Source organism: Budorcas taxicolor, chromosome 25, assembly GCF_023091745.1.
Source record: "Budorcas taxicolor isolate Tak-1 chromosome 25, Takin1.1, whole genome shotgun sequence".
Classification (NCBI taxonomy): domain Eukaryota; kingdom Metazoa; phylum Chordata; class Mammalia; order Artiodactyla; family Bovidae; genus Budorcas; species Budorcas taxicolor.
The window spans coordinates 43,369,611-43,386,107 of NC_068934.1; the positions used below are offsets into that span (position 1 = coordinate 43,369,611).

The 16,497-nt window shown below is 52.5% G+C and overlaps 1 protein-coding gene across 1 annotated transcript; it reads left to right on the plus strand.

Moving 5' to 3' along the window:
* The first annotated feature begins 190 nt into the window (after positions 1-190).
* PRDX5 (peroxiredoxin 5) lies at positions 191-3,299 on the plus strand. The gene is made up of 6 exons (XM_052662059.1): positions 191-528; positions 1,723-1,857; positions 2,520-2,651; positions 2,724-2,762; positions 2,888-2,949; positions 3,059-3,299. The coding sequence occupies exons 1-6, from the start codon at positions 343-345 to the stop codon at positions 3,162-3,164; spliced, it is 660 nt and encodes a 219-aa protein (XP_052518019.1). The 5' UTR covers positions 191-342; the 3' UTR covers positions 3,165-3,299.
* The last annotated feature ends 13,198 nt before the right edge of the window (positions 3,300-16,497 follow it).

The window sequence follows — 16,497 nt, forward strand, 5'->3', positions numbered from 1 at the left end:
CCGTCTCCTGCCACTTGCTTGCGGTTAAGAAATGGAAATACTGCCCCAATCCGTAAATTATACAATCGAAATAGCGGCAACCCGGCCTTGTATGCAAATAAGCTCCGCCCGCTCGCACGCGCGCCGGTGATCCACCCCTAATACCGAGCGGGTCGGAAGCCCCGCCCATTCGTGCGCCGTCCGCGCCTGCGCGGTGGCGGCGCCTCGCGGGTGGCCGGGTAACATGCGCCGTTCTACTTTTTGCCCTGTCTTTCGCAGGATTGCGTCTTAGCGCTCCGGTTCCGCCCAGCGTTCTACCTCTGCCTCGAGGTGTGGGCGGGGCTGTTCTGACTCTGACTTGGCATGAGTCTGCGGTGGTTACGAGTCCTGGGCTGCAGACCCGGCTCGGTGGTGTCCCGGGCGACCATCGTTGAGGGTGCGTCAGTGACAGCGGCGGGAGCCCAAGGGTGCCTGGAAGGAATCCTCGAGTGGACTTTTGGCGGGGTCCGAGGTTTCAGAAGCGCTGCTGTAGCCATGGCCCCGATCAAGGTGACCGCGGGCCCAGCCAGGCCTGACTTCTTTGCCTACCCAACTCCACTCATTTCTGCACGCCCCTTCGTCCCGCTTGTCTCTGGGAGAGTCACCGTCTTTCTTACCTTCCCTCTGCCATAGAGGCTCCTCCCGCCGTCCGTTCCTCTTGTTTCCTTCAACAAGACCCCGGTAGCTGCAACGATATCGCCAGTTTTAGGGGTCTCGTGCCCCATCTCCTCTACAGTTCTCAAGGCTTTGGGGCCTTCCCCTCGTCTCCCTGCCGCACCCACTCTGGGACGCCTGTGACCAGTCTCCACCATTTTCAGGTGGCGTGCGATGGCTTCCCCCGCCTATGGAACCATCTCCTTTACCGTTTTTAACCCCTATACGTGCTCGTCTACACGCCCTTCCGCTGCTTTTGTCAAGTTACTGGGTATTACTCTCACCCCATCCTTTGAAACAGGTGACGTCTCTTAGAACCCTGTTTTGTCTCTCCCGCTGCACCCTTCTGCTGAGTTGTTCAGCCCTTTTATCTTCTGGAACCATCCCCAGCTCCTTGGGGCTCCCCCTTGCTTCACAGTCTTCTGACAGCCCCTCCTCCTACTTCATCCTACAACCCACTGCTGGGTTTCTCCAGGCTCTACCCTCACTCCTGCCTTTGCCACCTTTGTCTACTTTTTCTGGCCCGTGAAGCCCGCACACACTCCCAGGAACGCTGATCCCTCTCCCTTGAAGGGAGTCCTTCTGTACTCATATCTGCTGGATGTAGGGACCTGCACCCTGCTCCCCAACCGTCCCACCTTCTGCTACCCTCTGATTTTCTCGTCTTGAGTGTGGGACGCTCAGCTGTGCCCGGCGTCCTCTCCCTCCGTGTTGTCAGGGCCTCCTCCTGCCCCTCTGTCCCGCTTCTTTCCTGTAACTCACCTTGTTTACTCAACCTCTTGTGACACCCAGAGAGGCCGTCTCTCCTTTTTTCTGTGGTCACAGACTGGCCCTTAAGAGGAATAGGGCCACCTTGAAACTTGGAGGATGTGGGGTAACCAGGCAGTCGCAGGAAAGGGGCCACTGAAATCTCTGACAGCGGTGGACTTCCCTGCTGGCTGTCAAGCCTGGCTCCACAGGACCAGGCAGGGCTGCTCAGCTCTTGGTGGGCACCCCCACCCCGCTGTTGCGGCCCTGCCCCTGCCCTTACCTTGGAGTCCTTCCTTCTAGGTGGGAGATGCCATTCCGCCGGTGGAAGTATTTGAAAAGGAGCCCGGCAACAAGGTGAACCTGGCAGAGCTGTTCAAAGGCAAGAAGGGAGTGCTGTTTGGCCTCCCTGGTGCCTTTACCCCTGGCTGTTCCAAGGTGAGGCCTGCGCAGTTGGGATCTTATGTGCATGTTTATGTTGTTCACGAGTCCCGCATGGTCCCGGGACCGCTTGTACCAACGGGACGTAGGTGATACGACAGTTAAAGAAGCTTATCAGGTTTTTAAGAAATCAGTGGTAACTGAGTGTAGGGATGTAGGAGAAAAGGTGGTGCAATGCCTCTCATCGATCCTGCTGGGTGACGGGGCTGTGGAAGGGACTTGGGACCCGGGTAAATGAGACGGTCCTGCTCACGGGACGTTCATGGTGTTGAGCAAGGAACACTTGAATTTGGATTCAAGCTTCTTAGTCGTTGCTGTTTAGTCACTAAGTCGTGCCAACTCTCTGCAGCCCCATGGACTGTAGCGCGCCAGGCTCCTCTGTCCATGAGATTTCCCAGACAAGAAGACTGGGGCGGGTTGCCATTTCCTTCTCCAGGGGATCTTCCTGGTGCAAGAATCGAACCTGCGTTTCCTGTGTTGGCAGGTGGATTCTTTACTGTTGAGCCACCAGGGAAGCAAAAAGGAACTGTGGCTTACCCATTTCTCATTGTCTGATCAAAGCTGTTGGCGTTGGGAAATGAGGAGGGCTTGGAGACGAAGGGTAGGCTGAGGAGCAGAGGCTGTTACCCACCTGCTGACTCTCTGGTTCTCCTCCCCAGACCCACCTGCCAGGGTTTGTGGAGCAGGCTGGCGCTCTGAAGGCCAAGGGGATCCAGGTGGTGGCATGTCTGACCGTTAATGATGTCTTTGTGACTGAAGAGTGGGGACGTGCCCACAAGGCAGAGGGCAAGGTGAGCTGTGGATCCTGCAGGGGATCTGGGGCCAAGGTGGAGGTTTTTTTGTGACTTTTGCTTTCCCCTCAGGTTCGGCTCCTGGCAGACCCCAATGGGACCTTTGGGAAGGTGAGTGCACTCCCAGCTTCCATCCTGGAGGCAGGGACTTGGAGGGACACGGCCAGTATGGGGAGCGGCCAGGGGACCTGGCCTGTTCTGGGGGTTCCTTACTTTTCCTCTGCTTCTCCTTTCAGGAGACAGATTTATTACTTGATGATTCACTGGTGTTTCTCTTTGGGAATCACCGACTGAAGAGGTAAAAGTGGGAGGGTCCCCATTGGGGGTTTGCCTGCTACCCTGCCTGACTCCATTGCCAGCCTCCATGCCCAGGCTGTTTGACGTGGCCTGGCCCTTCTTTCTGGCAGGTTCTCCATGGTGATAGAGGACGGCATCGTCAAATCCCTGAATGTGGAGCCAGATGGCACAGGCCTCACCTGCACCCTGGCTCCCAACATCCTCTCACAGCTCTGAGGCTTGGAGCCCAGATATCCTCCTCCAGCCCTTTCCTGTTTCACCTGCCCAGTCCTGGGCAGAGGGCCCCAGCCTAGCCTGTGATCACTCAGCTGAAATCTTGGCCAGATTTCTGCAATAAACACTTCTGGTTTATGTCTGTCTTCTTGGTTTTGAATTGCTGCTTTGCCCAAGGCCAGGCCTCACTGACAGTCCAGCTGTGAGGGTAGTGGGCAGAGGCTGAAGTGGGGACTCATAAAGGACTCTGATTTAACTTAGACAGTCAGAGAAGGCCTCTTGAGGGAGGTGTCATGAAGCATCCATCTACAAGCTGAGAAAGGGCCAGCGGTCTGAAGAGTGAGGGAAGGAGCGGTCCTGCTGAGGGAGCTCCTCGGGAAAGGCTCTGGATAGACCCGAGCTTGGCTAGGGCCCGTGACCTTTTGCATTTGATATCTGGATGATGGCCGATCTCATTTTGACTGCAGACCTCAGGGTAGAACCTGGCCCAAGGCATCCCCCCCTTTTGGGAGCACCCACATCCCAAGAAGGGCCCCTGGCACCTTGGGACCATCTGATGGGCCGAAAGGGCTCCATTGGCAGAGCCAGTGCTGGTTCAGCCGCAGGGGTGGGAGGTGATGGGTGGTGCAGGGTCCCCGCGGGCAAAGTCTAGGTAAGCTGTGAGAGAGAGGAGACACTAGTAAGGCTGGCCCTGCAGTGAGTGTGTTGTATGTTGTTAGGAGCTGAGAGTCAGGGAGGCCAGCAGGGCTTGAGGCTGAGGAGCATTCTGTCTGCAGGCCTTGCCCTTGGGCCTTTGCATCTTGTCCTCAGAAAGCCCTGTGCTTGGAAGCAGGCTTATTAGGCACCAGCTGTGTTAAAGAGCTCATAGTCTAAGGGAGGCAGATGCTTGAGGTATGCTAAAAATCCTCACACGATCCTGGGTGGTGAGAACTGTTATACCACAGAGAGGTTCAACAAGTGGACCTGGCTCCTCCAGACACGTAAGAGGAGTTTGGATTTGAGCCAGTCAATTGGCCTCGGCGAGCTTTATAGCCCCGCCCTGGGCCCCATCAGCACCAGGCTCCAAGGGGTTCTCCCTGCCCTTTCAGGCCATCTGGGGAGGCTCAGGGCAGCTCAGAGCTGGCTAAAGCAGGCTGAGAGATCTCAGGAAAGATCAAGGAAAGGCATCTTGAAGGACACAGTCCTTGAGGCAGTGGGGCTGGTGTGCCTGGCGGTGGGAACAATGTGGCCATAGTTACAGAGGGCAGAAGAGCCCCAAGGTGGTGGAGCACCTGAGTGAGGGCAGGGAGGCTTTTGAAGCCCTGTAAGCTGCTTACATTTCACCCTGCGGGCCCTTCAGACCAGCGAAGGATGTCTGTAGGGCGGTGACAGGTCAGATTCATACCTGGACTCCTCTGTGCAGGTAGAGCTGGAGAGGGGCAGGCGGGAGGCCGAGGAGAGGCCAGTGTGGGGCAGGGTTGATGACTGAGTGTCCAGGAGGTGGGGGCTGGGACGGGACCTGGGGGTGTTGGAAGGGTGAGTCCCGGGGGTGCTTGGGTGGAGGTCTAAGGGGTGGGAGAGGAGGGTCCTCGGGAGGGGGCCAGCCTCCCTGCAGGGGTCCCAGCTGCTCAGCCTGCCTGAGCCAGCTCACCCAGTGACCTTTGTCTCCTCAGTTCTCTTCCACAACCTGTCACCGCTCAGGAGTCCTGGGTTGGGGCAGGACAGAGGGCTGACCACCCCTCCAGCTTCCTAAGCCCTTGTGACCTGTCCCCGCCAAGCCCTAGGTCACAGTGCTGTCCTGGCTTGGATGGCAGGAAGTCCCTTTCTTTCCAGACACCATCTCTCAATTCTCTTGTTGTACAGATGAGGACACAGAGGTGTATGTAGACGTCACTGTGTGCACCCTGTGAGTGGTCTGGAGGCTCCACAAGCCCGAGAAAGAAGTGAGTGTCTGAGCTGGCAGCTGGGCTCTCGGAGCCTGGAGTCTGCTGGCCAAGTGGGGCCCCTGCGGGCCGGCACCCTATTCCTCTTCCCAGCAGACCTCAGGCCATCCTGGCAGCTCCTCACCATCAGGGCAAGCCCAGTCTCCATCGATGCCACTCAGCTGCCTCTGTTCCTCCACTCCTGACCTCATGTCTGGACAGGCTGAGGTCCAGTGAGGCCTCCGAGAGGAAGTGTCCCCTCCAGGATCCCGTTGCCACTGGCTGGGCCTTTACGGCAGGGTGAGGGGTCTTCTAGGGCCAAGGTGACCCCTTTGGACAGCCTGATGAGGGTTGGGTGTGGGTGGAGGTGGGCCTTCGGTCTCAGTGGCCCTGGCTGCTGGCCGAGGGGCTGGGGGTGTCTTGTGAGCTGCTCCAGGTGCAGGAGTGCTTGAGATCAGCCATCTCATGGTGTGCGAATCCACCTGCCAATGCAGGGGACACGGGTTTGACCCCAGGTCCAGGAGGACCCCACATGCCGTGGGGCGACTAAGCCCCCGTGCCACAACTGCTCAAGCCCACCTGACAGCAGTGGGTGTGACCCCCCTGGGCTGTTGGTCAAAGGGCCAGTGTTAAAGTCAGTCAGCCAGACCTCCAACATCCACCGGACATGGTGGTGCTGGTTTAGGCGCTAAATTGTGTCTGACTCTTGTGACCCCATAGACTGTAGACTGCCAGGCCCCCCTGTCCATGGGATTCTCCAGGCAAGAATACTACAGTGGGTTGCCATTTCCTTCCCCAGGGTATCTTCCCAACCCAGGAATCAAACCCAGGTCTCCTGCCTTATAGGCAGATTCTTTACCAACTGACCTACAAGAGAAGCCTGTTTACCCTAATTATTCCTTTTAAGTGTACAAGTAAAGAGGCAAGTTCAGCCATCCCTGGGTACCTGCAGAGGACTGGCATATTGGTAAGTAAAATCCAGATAGTCAAGAATATTGCTCAATACCAGCGATTCTGAGCCTTTTCTAGGCCAAAAATTCCTTTGAAGTATTGCTAAAAGCAATGCCTCTTTCCTTACAAAGCACACATCTGAACGTGTGTGTACACACATGGACACCTACACGCTCTTTAAAAGTTTCAAGGAACCCCTATGGTCCTACCAGAATTCTAGATGAGCCCCCTCCCTGACCCGGGAAGCATCCTAGCAGAGTGGGTCAGCAGACTTCGGGCTCAGACCACCTGTGAATCCCTGCCTGCTGCTGAGAAGCTGGGGACCTTGGGGAGGCTATTTAGTTTTCCTTGACCCCCATTTCTCTCATCTTTTTTTAAAGTTAATTTCTTCTTGGCTGTTGGAGAAGGCAATGGCAACCCACTCCAGTGTTCTTGCCTGGAGAATCCCAGGGACAGAGGAGCCTGGTGGGCTGCCATCTACGGGGTCGGACACGACTGAAGCGACTCAGCAGCGGCAGCAGCCTTCTTGGCTATGCTGGGTCTCTGTTGCTACTCGCAGGCTTCTCTCCAGTTGCGGCAAGCCGGGGCTGCGCTCTCGTTGCGATTCTCGGGCTTCTCATTGTGGTGGCTTCTCTTGTTGCGGAGCACGGGCTCTAGGGTGTGCAGGCTTCAGCAGTTGCGTTTTCCACGCTCGAGAGCACAGGCTCAGTAGTTGCGGCAGCATGTGGAATCTTCCCGGACCGGGGATTGAACCCGTGTGCCCTGCATTGGCAGGCGGATTCTTAACTGCTGGACCACCAAGGAAGTCCTGACCCTACTTCCCTTATCTTTAGAGTGAAAATAATCCAACTGACCTCATAGGGTCATTGTGGGGAACACATGAGACGGTTTACGTAAAGCATTTGGTACAGTGCTTAGTACACAGTAAGTGCTCAATGAATGATTGTAAAACGAAAAAGAACCCCTGCTCTGCACCGTTCAGCCTGCATGTTGGTAGGGAAAGAGCTGGGAGGTAGCAGAGAGGCCAAATCCCAGACCTGTCCTTGGTGATTACTTCCTGCGGCTCCCTGGGCCTCAGTTTCCTCATCAGTATAATGGGGCTAGTGATGCTGTTAGGGCAAGGCCCCCAGTATTCTCCTTAGGTTGCCTGGCACTCGAAGGCTCACTTGAAGGAGCTGGGACGATATCTCTGGGGGAAATCTTTGTCATCTCTGAGAGAATCAAACCTGAGCTTCTGATATCAAGAGAGGGTTGGAGGGGGTCCCAGCATCTCTAGCCTAGAGTAGGCTTGGGCTGCAGCCATGCAGGCACCATGATTGGGAACCCTGGAGGCTTACTGGCCCCAGGGGAACACACCCTGCTGATCTTGGTTGGGATTTAGCTGCACAGGCATCAAGGAGTGACAGAGGAGTGTGTGTATGTACATGTGTGTCTATAACTTCTAGACCAGTTTGAGTACCATCTGTGTAAATGCACAGCTTTTGTGGTGTTCACAAACATGCATATTGTCTGCTAAGTTATTTTTTTCCGCTTATGTAGGATGCACTGCACGACATGCAGGATCTTAGTTCCCTGACCAGGGACTGAACCCGTGCCCCTTGCAGGGGAAGCAGATGAGCCTGAACTACTGACTGCCGTGGAATCCCCTGCTGTGTTATTAATATTAGCACCAACTCTTCCCGTTTGAGCTTGGGTTGTTTTTTTTTTTTTTGAATTTAACACAGATAAGGTAACCTGCTTAACATGTGTTTTGGGAAGAAGTGCAGGGAGGGAGAGAGAAAGCTATCTTCTCTTCAGCTTCTTGGATATCGGTCCCCACTGTTTCAGCATAAACTTGACTATGTGTTGTGCTGTGCTTAGTCGTTCAGTTGTGTCCGACTCTGCAACGCCATGGACTGGAGCCCACCAGCCTCCTCTGTCCATGCGATTCTCCAGGCAAGAATACTGGAGTGAGTTGCCCTGCCTTTCTCCAGGGGGGTCTTCCTAACCCAGGGATTGAACACAGGTCTCCTGCATTGCAGGCAGATTCTTTACCTCCTGAGCCACGAGCGAAGCACATTTGACTACTGTGGTTCTGAATTAGAACTCGACTTTCTTGAGAGTGATGTAAATACCAGTGACTTAATATAGAGGCTTAGCTCACAGACATGCAGTGGGAAGGCTGATAACATCGGGCAGCTCCATGATTATTCCCACCCTGTGCTAATTCTATCTTGTTGCTCAGCCAAATTTAACAAGTGACTTCTACCTCACAATCCAAGGTGGCTGCTTGAGTTCCAGCTATCACAGTCAAAATCCAGCCAGCAGGATGGAGGAAATGGGGAACAGGAGATAAAAAGGCCCCTACTAGCTGTCGACTTAAAAAAAAATTGCAAAATGTGAGAGTTATGAGTTAAGTTTTATTTGGGGCAAAATGAGGACTGTGGCCCAGGAGACGGTACCTCAGATAACTCTGAGAAACTGCTCCAAAGAGGTAGGAGGGAAGGACAGTATATATGTGATTCTGATGAAGGAAGAGTACATGCAATCAAACACATATTTTTTCTAGAAGGTTTCTGCTAGTCTGATGAAGCTTTCCCGCTAGTCACGATAAACAGTCATCATCATGAAGGATTTTAGTGCTTTTCTAGATATGAGGAGATAGGAGAATTGGGCTCGTAAAATCAGCTCCTGAAAATATCTTAACCATCTGGAGACCTGTCCTGCCAGTATTTCCCCCCAAGCACAGAGTGTCTCATTTCTGCTCTCCACCCTAAACTCCTTTCAGGGGATGTTAAAGGTCAGCAGCTGCAGCAGCACAGGGTTTAATCCTTGTAGAGGTAGGTGGCAAGCACCCACGTCAAGTGCCAATTTGTAGTTGCTGCAGCTGTCTTTTAAGGAATTCTTCTGGGGCTTCTCTGGTGGCTCACTGGTAAGGAATCTGCCTGCCAATGCAGGAGACACGGGTTCGATCCCTGATCCAGGAAGAGCCCATATACCATGGAGCAACTAAGCCACAACGGCTGGGCCCATGTACTACAACTACTGAAGCCCCCGTGCTGTAAAGTCTGTGCTCTGAGATAAGCCGCTGCAACGAGAAGCCCAGGCACCAGGCACCGCAGCTAGAGGAAGGCCCATACAGCGAGGAAGACCCTGCATAGCCAAAAATTAATACATTTAAAAGAGAAAAGTTTTTCTGGAAGCTGCCATGTATTATTTATGCTGAAATCTCATTGGCCAGAACTTAGTCACATGGGAAACATTGATTTTATTCCACACTGTCTTGTGTCTAACTAAAAAGGCCATGATTCTATTATTCAGGGAGAAAGGATTTGAAGTGGACAAAAAACAGTGTGGGCCACATGGGGCGATTGCCTCTGAGCAGAGACGTTAGCAGCTTCATGGCCTCACAATGGACAGAGTCACTTTCTGGCTGCTTCCATCAGCCTTGGCAAGGGCATGTACTAAGCTGTCCTAGGGACTGAACTCAAGCCCCTCTGCAGCAGAAGCTTGGAATCTTAACCATTGGACCAGCAGAGAAGTCGACAGATGAAGCTTTTTTTGACACATAATTCACACATCGTAAAATTCACCCTTTAGAAATGAACAAGTCAGTGGTTTTCAATCTGTTCACCAAGTTGTTCAGCCATCACCACTACTGAGATGGGTTTTTAATCTCAGTGACTTCACCCAAGATGAAGCTGATGCTTATCTTGCTGAGCATCGCAGTGCGTGTGTGTCTCTGTGTACTTATGAAAGCAGGTCTGGACTTTCAGGGGTTCTGCTTGCCCAGTGAACCCCCAGCATCACATCAGCACCTTGCATCCAGCCACTGTTTGTTGAGAGCCATCTCCGCACTGGGCACCGTGTGGGGCTCCGGGACACAGTAGTGAATATGCCGGGCTTGAGCCCTGCGGGCACCACTGCCAGACACGACTCCCAGCACAGGTCTCTTCGTCTGGGCAGCACCCGGGCAGCTCTGGTTCCCACCTCCATGCGCTTACAGTCTTGGAGAGGGAGAGTACTTACTATGAGTGTGGTCAAGCTTCTAGGGAGCAGCACCGGTCGGGTGGTTTGGGGTGTCACAGAAGGACCCTGCCCATTACCTGCCCTTCCCACGGGGGAGAGGAAGGGAGAGAAGGACTTCTAGCTGCAGCCAAGAAATGACTAGGCGGACTTCCTCGGTGTTACCTTGGATGAGACTCCACCTGCCAATGCAGGAGACATGAGTTCAATCCCTGGTGTGAAAGATCCCACGTGCCACGAACCAGCTAAAGCACACGTACCACAACTACTGAGCCTAAGCTCTAGGGCCCAAGAGCTGCCCAAGAAGTGGGCCCAAGAGGCCCACCTGCCTAGAGCCCGTATTCCACAAGAGAAGCCACCGCAGCGAGAAGCCTGTGCACCTTAACGAAGAGTAGACCCTGCTCACCGCAACTAGAGAAAGCCAGAGTGCAGCAAAGAAGACCCAGCGCAACCCAGAATAAAACAAATAGAATAAAAAATGGAATTTTCCTTTTAAACAAATGGTTAGGCGATAGCCAGGTGAGCAGAGGTGGAACCGGCTTTCCAGGTGGCGGGAACAGCCTGTGTAAAGGTTAAAGGTGAGGCAGGTGAGAGAGTCCTGGACTGAGCAGCCCAGGTGAGGGGATTCTGTCCACAAGCACAGCTGGGTTCTCTTGGTGGACATCTGCGCGTCTCCAGGATTTGGTTAGGAGCAACGTCACACACTTTCCTGATTTTGTTTCCTCCTGGGCTCCTTCCTGGGGGCATGTTCCCAGATGCCGAGAGCGCTTGGGTCAAAGGGTGCTGATGGTTTTACTGGTGTCTGGAAACCCCGAGGCTGTTTTAAGAGCCAGTTACTTGTCTTGTGGGGACATGTTCTTGTGTTCCTTTCCTCACAGTGCGCCAACCCATTTTACCTTCTGGATTTATTTTTTCCTTGTTTAATGAATATTTAATTGTACCTTGGCGCTGTCTTTGATGCATGCGTCTTTAATTACGAGGCAACCTCGTAACTGGTGCTGGGCCTCCCTGCGCTCACTAACCGGCCTCTGGGCTCCAGCCTTGCCCTCCCACCAGGCAGCAACAAGGCAATGTGGATGCAGTGTGGTGGTGGTGGTGGTGGGGAGAAGCAGCAGCTCCCAGAGTGAGGCCTTGGGCTTACCCTCAGCCACCCTACTGACGCTCACACCCCTCTGAGCCTCCCTTTCCACATCTCTGAAACAGGAGTTCATTTGTTCAAAACCACTTGCTGGCTGCGTGGCCTGAAGCAAGTGACTTACCTTCTTGGTGTTCGGTTTCTTCATAAAAGGGGGATGGTGATAATAGGATCTGTATTTTATGGCTGTAGAGGGGCTTGAACACATCATGTGTGTTCACACTGATGAGCACATATGAAGGACAGATCTGGGCAAGTTGCCAGCATACTCTGTCACCACCCTGGCCAGCCCCATGGCGTGCCTGGCCTTGAAAGCTTCTGTTCTAGTGGGGAGCAGATGGAGCAAACAAGGACAGATGCAGTGCAGGAAGGCTACGAGGGGGGGCTTCCCGGCGGCCCAGTGGTTAAGAATCACCTGCCAAGGCAGGGGTTCAGTCCTTGGTCTGGGATGACTCCACAGGCTACAGGGCAACTAAGCCCGTGCACCAAACTATCAAAGCCTGTGTGCCTAGAGTCTGTGCTCTGCAACAAGAGACGCCACTGCAAAGAGAAGGCCTCGCCGAAAGACTGGCGTCTCCTTTAGAAAGGGAAGATCTTTTCTGAGAAAGAGGCCATTAGGGACGCAAGTAGGGTTGTAAGGAGCTAGACAGGGGAGGCAGACGGTATGCACAGGTGTTGGGCAGACAGGGTTGTTCCAGGCTGAAAAGTGAGAGTGAAAGTCTCTCAGTCGTGTCCGACTCTTTGAGACCCCAGGCACTATACAGTCCATGGAATTCTCCAGGCCAGAATACTGGAGTGGGTAGCCTTTCCCTTCTCCAGGGGATCTTCCCAACCTAGGGATCAAACCCAGGTCTTCTGCATTAGCAGGCAGAATCTTTACCAGCTGAGCCACAAGGGAAGCCCAAGGATACTGGAGTGGGCAGCCTATCCCTTCTCCAACGGATCTTCCCAACCCAGGAATAGAGCTGGGGTCTCCTGCATGGCAGGCGGATTCTTCAGGGGAACAGCAAACTCAAAGGTGCTGGGGGTGAGAGAGAGACTGAGGAAGCTGGAGCAGGTGTGCGGCTGAGGAGGTAGGGGTCGGGGGGTCAGGTGGAGAGCTGGGGCTGTTCAGCAGGGCCTCAGAGGTCATGGTGAAACTCTGGAAATGGACTCCAAGTCCAGCGGAAGGCTCATGAGCCGGTCAGTGTTTCCCAGTGGCTCCTTGGGCACAGGTAGAGTCTACCAGGAGGTTTGGTGTCAGGGAGCCAGGCTTGGTGAGAGGCTTGGGGCAAGGCAGGGCCCCCAGGTGGGGGCAGGCACCCTTGGGAGAGCAGGGAGAGCTGTCTGAGGGTCAGGCAGTGGGGGCTGGGGCCACACCCCGAGTCCCTGGGCACCTGGCCCGTGCTTGGCAGGTGGCCCTGGACCCCACCTCCCTGGCTCTGGCTTCCCACTGCCTCCTCCCACCTGGGCAGCTCGTTTGGGCCACGGCCCTATGCATTTCTGCTCTTGTCCAGCTCTGGCTATTTCCACTCCTAAATGGGGAGTGGGGAAACCACCCCTTCCCAGACACTTGGGTGGGGAGGAGGGCATCCCTCAGACCCCACACCAGAGGGCCAGGTGCCCAGAAGTCCCTGGAGGCTGTTTTAGGATTTTAGTTCCTGAGCCTGGGGCCCTTACCATCTGGCTAGGGAGCTGGGCCCCAGCCAAGCCACTGGGGTGCCAGGCAGGGCATTGGGGCTGCCACAGGCAGGGAGAAAAAACTGCTCTCTGACTCAGCTCTGGTCAGTCCTGGGCTCTGGCTGAACCTGGCTGCCAGCTGCCCTGGCCTCCCTGGCCTCTACTTCCCAGAGCTCCAGAACGCTCCTGTCTCTGGCCTTTGGGGTTGGACCAGGGATACCCAGAGAATTCAAAGCCAGAGGTAAGTGGGAGTCCTGCTCTGTGCAGCTGGGGAAGCTGAGTTCCGAGGAGGAGGTTGCAGGCAGTAGAAGATGTTGTCCATTCATGCATCTGTCTGTCTCTGCTTCTTGCCTGTCTCTTGGGTCCACATGTTGGCAGCAGTGAGCACCCTTAAAAACCTCCAGAAAAAGATATTTGAGAAGAGCAGTCATTATGGCCCCAAAGATGCAAATATTTAAAATCTTTGTCAATAAGAGAGAGTTGACTAGAAAAATGATACAGATGAACTTATTTGCAAAGCAGAAATAGAGACCAAGGGGGACAGTGGGGGATGGGAGGAATTTGGAGATTGGATTGGCATATATGCACTGCTGTGTATAAAATAGATAACTAATGAGAATCTACTGTATAGCTCAGGGAACTCTACTCAGCGCTCTGTGGTGACCTAAACGGGAAGGAAATCCGAAAAAGAGGGGATCTTTGTACACGTATGGTTGATTCACTTCACTGTACAGCAAGAGCTAATACAACACTGTAAAGCTACTCTGCTCCAATAAAAATTAATTAAAAAAAGAGAGTTGAAATGATGACGGAAAGAGATAGCTGAAATGATGATGGAAAGAAATAGTTGAAATGATGATGGGATAACATTATGGAATACTATGCAGCCATTCAAAAGACCAAGGCCGATAGTTCTGAACAGAAGAGAAGCAGATTGGGAAATATATTTCAAAGCGTGGGGGTGCACAGCCACGTGTGGTTGCAACCTACCTCTGATAGACGGACTTGGGCAGATGCCTCTCCGAAAGAACACAGAAAATGCTAACGGGGCCTTGGGGAGTGGGGTTAGGAGTGATGAGGGGGAGAATGACTTAATTTTTTTTCTCCATATACTAATGTATTCTTGATATATATATATGTACACACATATATAGATATACACACATATATACACACATGCATTACACACATATACACACATCCACACACAAAAACATACACATGTATACACACATATGCATATGTACAGACATATGCACATATATACCTCACATATACTCAGACACATATACACACACATATACATATACACGTATGTACACACGTATTCACATATACACACATACATACAAACATATAAACTCATATATACCACATATATACACACATACACATCAGTTCAGTTCAGTCGCTCAGTCGTGTCCAACTCTTTGTGACCCCATGAATCGCAGGACACCAGGCCTGCCTGTACATCACCAACTCCTGGAGTTCACTCAGACTCATGTCCATCGAGTCAGTGATGCCATCCAGCCATCTCATCCTCTGTCGTCCCCTTCTTCTCCTGCCCCCCTGCCTCCAATCCCTCCCAGCATCAGGGTCTTTTCCAATGAGTCAACTCTTCGCATGAGGTGGCCAAAGTACTGGAGTTTCAGCTTTAGCATCATTCCTTCCAAAGAAATCCCAGGGCTGATCTCCTTCAGAATGGACTCGTTGGATCTCCTTGCAGTCCAAGGGACTCTCAAGAGTCTTCTCCAACACCACAGTTCAAAAGCATCCATTCTTCGGCGCTCAGCCTTCTTCACAGTCCAACTCTCACATCCATACGTGACCACAGGAAAAACCATAGCCTTGTCTAGACGGACCTTAGTCGGCAAAGTAACGTCTCTGCTCTTGAATATGCTATCTAGGTTGGTCATAACTTTTCTTCCAAGGAGTAAGCGTCTTTTAATTTCATGGCTGCAATCATCATCTGCAGTGATTTTGGAGCCCAAAGAAATAAAGTCTGACACTGTTTCCTCTCTTTCCCCATCTATTTCCCATGTAGTGATGGGACCGGATGCAATGATCTTAGTTTTCTGAATGTTCGTGACATTGTACACATACATATATACACATTTATATCTATATCTATTTAATGGGGGTTTCCCTGGAGGCTCAGATGCTAAAGAATCCTCCTGCAACGTCACATATATATATATATATGGCTGCATCAGGTCTTAGTTGGACACGCAAGGATCTTCAGCCTTCATTGCCGCATGAAGGATCTTTATTTGCTGCATGTGAACTCTTTAGTTGTGGCATGTGGGATCTAGTTCCCTGACCAGGGATTGAAAGCCAGGTCCCCTGCATTGGGAGCATGGAGTCTTAGCTGCTGGCCTACCAGGGAAATCCTTCTTTACATTTTGATCATGCACCTGAACACTGTTTTAAAAAACATTAAAAAAAATATTATTTGCCTGCATCAATTCTTAGTTGTGGCACATGGGCTTAGTTGCTCCGGGGCATGTGGGATCCTAGTTCCCCAAAGAAGGATTGAACCCATGTCCCCTGCATTGCAAGGCTGAGTCTTAACCACTGGACCACAGGGATGTTCCTGAACAATTTTTTGAAGGAAGAATCTAGCCTAAGGATGAGGATAGCCAGCCTCTGATGAGCATCCCTCAGGGGTTAATTAAGCCTTGAAATCCCAAGATCTTGTTGTCTGCTGATGAACTTTCTTCCTCCCCCATGAACCTCCCTCTGGCTGACTCAGCTGAACCAAGTCATAGAGCCAGACAGAGATTGAGGTGCAGCCGGGCATGTCTGGGGTGATGAATGTGAGAGCAATCAGCAAGAGCAATGGGGCGACACGGCCCAGGCCTCCAAGGCGGCTGGAAGAAGGGTGTGACTCAGAGCGTTGAGCAAGGCAGGGGCCCTTGGCTGCGGGCGCCCCGTTACCACGTTACCACGCTTGGCTAACCCAGAGCAGGCGCTTCGGAGAGATTCCTGGGCTGGAATCCCTGAGGGATGCAAATAGGTGTAAGATTCGCAGAGGGTCAAATCTGGACGGATACTTGATATTATTAACACTAAAGATAATAATCACACCAGGGACCGTTTAATGAACGCTTAGGCTGGGCACCAGCTCGTGGAATCCCTCGTTAAGGGCCCTCTGAGAGGATTATCTGCATTTCCAGATGCCTCTAGGGAGGCTTAAACAACTAGATGTTCTCTTCTGCTAACAACTCCAAGCAGTTTCCCATTGCCCAGTCGGACTACAGCCTGAGAGCTGTGTGACTTTGGGCAAGTTATTAACCTCTCTGAGTCTCGCTTTCCTCCTCTGTGAATTGGAGATAATCCACAATCCTTGTTTCATAACCTAGTCCTATGCAAATAAGTCAGTAATCATAAAATACTTGTAATCAGGACTGGCTCGTGATAAGCCCGTGTTTTCACTACGGCCCCGCAAATCCAGAATGTCAACAACTGTAAAAGCTGCCACTAAAGAAAAGAGGAATGCTGACAGTTAACTATGTCCCACGGCTCTTTTATCACTAGACTCTGTATTTTATACCTCCCGAAGGAGCTCTTTATGCCTTAGACATAGATCCTCATCATGCATAATTCGAATGCACACATAAAAAGGAAAATAGAAGCAAAATAGTTTATGGTGTTCAGGAAACTCCTTCACATTTGGAATCTGGCA

What these genes read in the sequence shown, in the direction of transcription:
- PRDX5 (XM_052662059.1), top strand. Translation starts at nt 343, where the DNA reads ATGAGTCTGCGGTGGTTACGAGTCCTGGGCTGCAGACCCGGCTCGGTG. An exon ending in CCCACAAGGCAGAGGGCAAG is followed by an intron (nt 2,652 to 2,723) that starts GTGAGCTGTGGA and finishes CTTTCCCCTCAG; the next exon opens with GTTCGGCTCCTGGCAGACCC. An exon ending in CCAATGGGACCTTTGGGAAG is followed by an intron (nt 2,763 to 2,887) that starts GTGAGTGCACTC and finishes TTCTCCTTTCAG; the next exon opens with GAGACAGATTTATTACTTGA.